The sequence below is a fragment of the Fonticula alba genome (genome assembly GCF_000388065.1).
Source record: "Fonticula alba strain ATCC 38817 unplaced genomic scaffold supercont2.1, whole genome shotgun sequence".
NCBI classification, from domain to species: domain Eukaryota; order Rotosphaerida; family Fonticulaceae; genus Fonticula; species Fonticula alba.
In genome coordinates this window covers 105806-109371 of record NW_009242971.1, presented here as the reverse complement: position 1 = coordinate 109371, position 3566 = coordinate 105806, and the positions used below count along the sequence as shown (strand labels likewise).

The window sequence follows — 3566 nt, the reverse complement described above, 5'->3', positions numbered from 1 at the left end:
CCGCCGACCGAGGGGGACCTGACCCGGGGTCATGCGCTCCTTGCGAGCACCCAGGGGCCGGGACGTGCGGCATGCCAGGGCCCGGCGAGGGGCCCGTTGCCGGGCAGGGGCCAGCATCTTGCGCATACTTCCTTCGGATTGGTGCGGTGGCGCAGGGGGCAGGGGGGCGGGGCGGGGGCCGGAGCCCCGGGCATGATCATGGGGCTCCGTCCGGCCCAATCGGGCACAGGGGCCGGCGAGGGGGGAGCCCCCGCGGCCGGGCGGTGGCCCTGCTCCGTTCCCGGGTGGGCGGAGGTGCACGGCGCCCGGTGTGGTCTGGCCCGGCCCGAGCGACGCCAGGCACGCACGGCCTCTGGCCGGCCCGTGCGGCATGGCCAGGGGGCGGCGTTGCGCGACTCCGGCCCACGGCCTTCGGCCAGGGCGAGGTGGAGCAGAGCGGCAGCCCGGGAGGAAGCCCGTGCCCCGGCAATGGAAGGGGACGCTTGCCAGTTTGCCAGTGGCGGGCTCTCACGCGCCCAGGCCCCCCGGGAGCCGGGCTCGCCGCCGCACGGGCCGCCATGTCAGCGCGACACCCCGGGCAGGTGCCGGCCGCGGCCCGAGATCGGCCCCCGATCCGCGAGCGAACCTTCGGCCCTCCCCCCCTGGAGGTCTTCTCGCCCCCGGCGGCACGCTATACACGGATGCCCAGCGCCGGCAGGGCCGATCGAGCGACAAGCCCCTGCGCACAGCCGGAATCCGGCGGCCCGCGGGCCTGCGCATGCGCCCGGTGGCCCGGCCGCATGCCTCCTGACGGGACGCGCGCATGGTGCGATCCTTCGGGGGCCGGCGCCGGGCAGCGCTCCGTGCCCGGGACCCGCCGTGCTGCAGCGAGCCCGGGCGAAAAAGGGGGCCGAGCAGGCTCGCGCCCCCGACGCGCGCCGGCCTGCCCCGCAGTCCGGCCGGCAGCAGCCGCCGGCATGGGGCGACCACCGTCGACCCTGCCCCGCGCGGATCCACGCCACGCCGGCCGAGGGCAGGCGGCCCGATCTGGTGGCGCCCCGGGCTGCCGGGTGCCTTGCCCGGGAGGGAGCTCGGGGGTCGGGGGAAGAGGGCCCGTCCTCCCCCGGGCAGTGCGGACACAGCCCGGCATGGGGCCCGGCCGGGGCCCGGCCGGGGCCATGCGTGCCCCCTGAAATGCCGGCCGCCCGGCCGAAGCCCGGCCACCGGTGCGCGCCCGCCGCTCGATCGGGCATGTCCCCGGGCCCAGCCTGTCGAGCTCCGCCGGCCCGGGGAAAGACACACCCGGCCCCGGGGCCCGAGCCCCGGCGAATGGCACCCGCCGCCCATTGGCATGTCCTGCGGCCGATGGCCCCCTCCCCCCCCCCCTGTCCATTACAGCGGCCCTATGGGGGCCGCCACATCATGCCGGCGCCGCCGGGCACGCGGGCAGGCCCCCCGGGCACCGGGGGGATGGCCCCCACTTGTGCGCTCGGACTCCGGCACAATTCCGACGCACCGGCCGGCGCCTGTGGCGGGGCCGCCCCCCGGGTGGCCGGGCCCACGTCCCTGTCGGAGCGTCCCCCCCCCCTTCTGATGCCTCCCTCGTCGGTGTTCGGGCACATGTGCCTGCGCTGATGGGACTGGGCGTGCTCTCCAGCACGCGAAGCCGGCACCCGGCGTCGCAGGGACAGGGCGGGGGCCTTGATCGATGGCTCTTGTATTGACAGTTCCCCCCTCCCCCCTGGGCCTGTTCAACTTGGATGCGGGCAAGGGGGGGGGGGGGGCCGGCCGGCCGGGCGCCGGCGGTCCGGGAGCGCGGCGTGCGCCCTGCCAGCCTGCTGGTCGGTGTCTCTGCACAACCCGACACAGTCGCCCGACATGGACGCACGCACAGCCCTGCACATATGCACATCCGTGGCATGCGGACACGCATGTGCGCCGGCGCACATGCGGCGGGGGCCGCCGCGTCGTCAGGGCTCGGCCGGGGCGCATGCGTCGCCGGCGCACGGGACACACACGCCCCCCTGGCTGTGGTAGCCCTCCGGGCAGGAGGCGAAGCACTCCAAGTCGCCGAAGAGGCTGAAGCCGGCCCGGCACCGAGAGCAACGCTCGGCCGTCGGGCAGTCCTGGCAGTTGGGGTCCAGGCAGGCCCGGCACTCCTGGCCGCCGGAGGGGTAGTAGCCGGCCGGGCAGGCGTCGGCCAGGGTGCAGGCCTGCGCCTCGGCCGGGTGGCTGGGCAGGACCAGGCGCCGGCCGGGCCCGCACGCGAGGCAGTTTCCCGTGCTGCCGAGGCACGAGGCGCAGCTCGGGTGGCAGGTGTCGCAGCCGCTGCCGGTGCCCGGGATGACCGTGCTGTCCCACAGCCGGCCCGGGCCGCACAGGGGCAGGCACCGGCCCTCATGCCCGAAGAAGCCGGCCGCGCACTCGGTGCACCAGGCGAGCGAGGTGCAGGCGCGGCACTCGGCCGGGCACCGGACACAGGCCCCGGCCAGGGGAAACATGCCCGGCGGGCAGTCCCCGACGCAGGCATTCTGGTGGAGCTTGTGCGCGGGGTCGGCGCAGGCGGTGCACACGCCGGGGTTCTCGGCCGGGCACCGGCCGCACCCGGGCACCGAGCAGGCCACACACCGGCCGGTGAGCGAGTCCTTGAAGGTGCCGGCCGCGGGGCAGCTGGGCCAGCACCGGCCGCCCTGGATGAGGAAAAGCCCGCGCATGCACTGCTGGCACTGGCTGGTGGCGGGCTGGCCGCAGGTGTGGCAGCCCTGCGCGCAGGGGACGCACATGTTGTTGCCGATGTCGGCCGTGGTCGGTGGGCAGCGCATGGGCCCGGACGGGTGGTCCCCGCCGTCGGGGCTCCGGGCCCCGCGGATGCAGGTCCCGGCGTAGATCCGCTGCCCGTCGATGGTCCGGCGCCGGCTGACCAGCAGCATCCGGCCGGCCGGGCACCGGAGGCAGTCCCGGTCCCCGGGGCCGACGCAGTCCTCGCAGCTGTCGTGGCAGTCGATGCAAAAGCCGGGCCGGCTGCACTTGAGCAGGTGGTGGTTCGACGGGTGGCCCAGCGAGGTGTACTGGGTTTGGGAATTGTCGCGCATGGCCCAGGCCGCGCAGGAGAAGCCATCCGGCAGGACCCCCGGCGGGAAGCAGAAATTGCCGCAGGTCGCCCTGCCGCTGGAGTAGCAGCTGGAGATGCACCGGCGCTCCGGGGTCAGGAGGTTGCCCCAGGCGCAGCTCGAGCAGTCTTCATTGATGTGCTCATGCGCCAGGGCCGTGCAGTTGGTCACCGGCTGGACCGCCGGCCGGCACTTGCCATTCGGGGCCGCCTGGTGCCGGCAGACGTCGCAGAGGTTGCTGTTGCCGGGGGTGGCCTGCCAGCAGTGCTCCGGGCCCTGGGGCAGGAGCTCCCCGCCGACCAGCTTCCGGTCGGGCAGCTCGCTCGGCAGGTAGGCATACCCCTCGACCATGTGGTATTGCCCCTGGTACTGCAGGCACTCGATGGTGGTGCCATTGTGCCGGGCGCGCAGGCACCGGCGCAGGGCCGGGTAGCAGTGGTGATTATGCAGCGCCTCGCCTGGGGGCGGGGGGGGGGG

General features: G+C 75.6%; 1 protein-coding gene across 1 annotated transcript; it reads right to left on the bottom strand.

Moving 5' to 3' along the window:
- Positions 1–1949: 1949 nt before the first annotated feature.
- Positions 1950–3440, bottom strand: H696_00019 (hypothetical protein; the record flags this gene model as incomplete). The annotated part of the gene is made up of 1 exon (XM_009493858.1): positions 1950–3440. One exon carries the CDS (start codon positions 3438–3440, stop codon positions 1950–1952), a length of 1491 nt encoding a protein of 496 aa, XP_009492133.1.
- Positions 3441–3566: the final 126 nt, after the last annotated feature.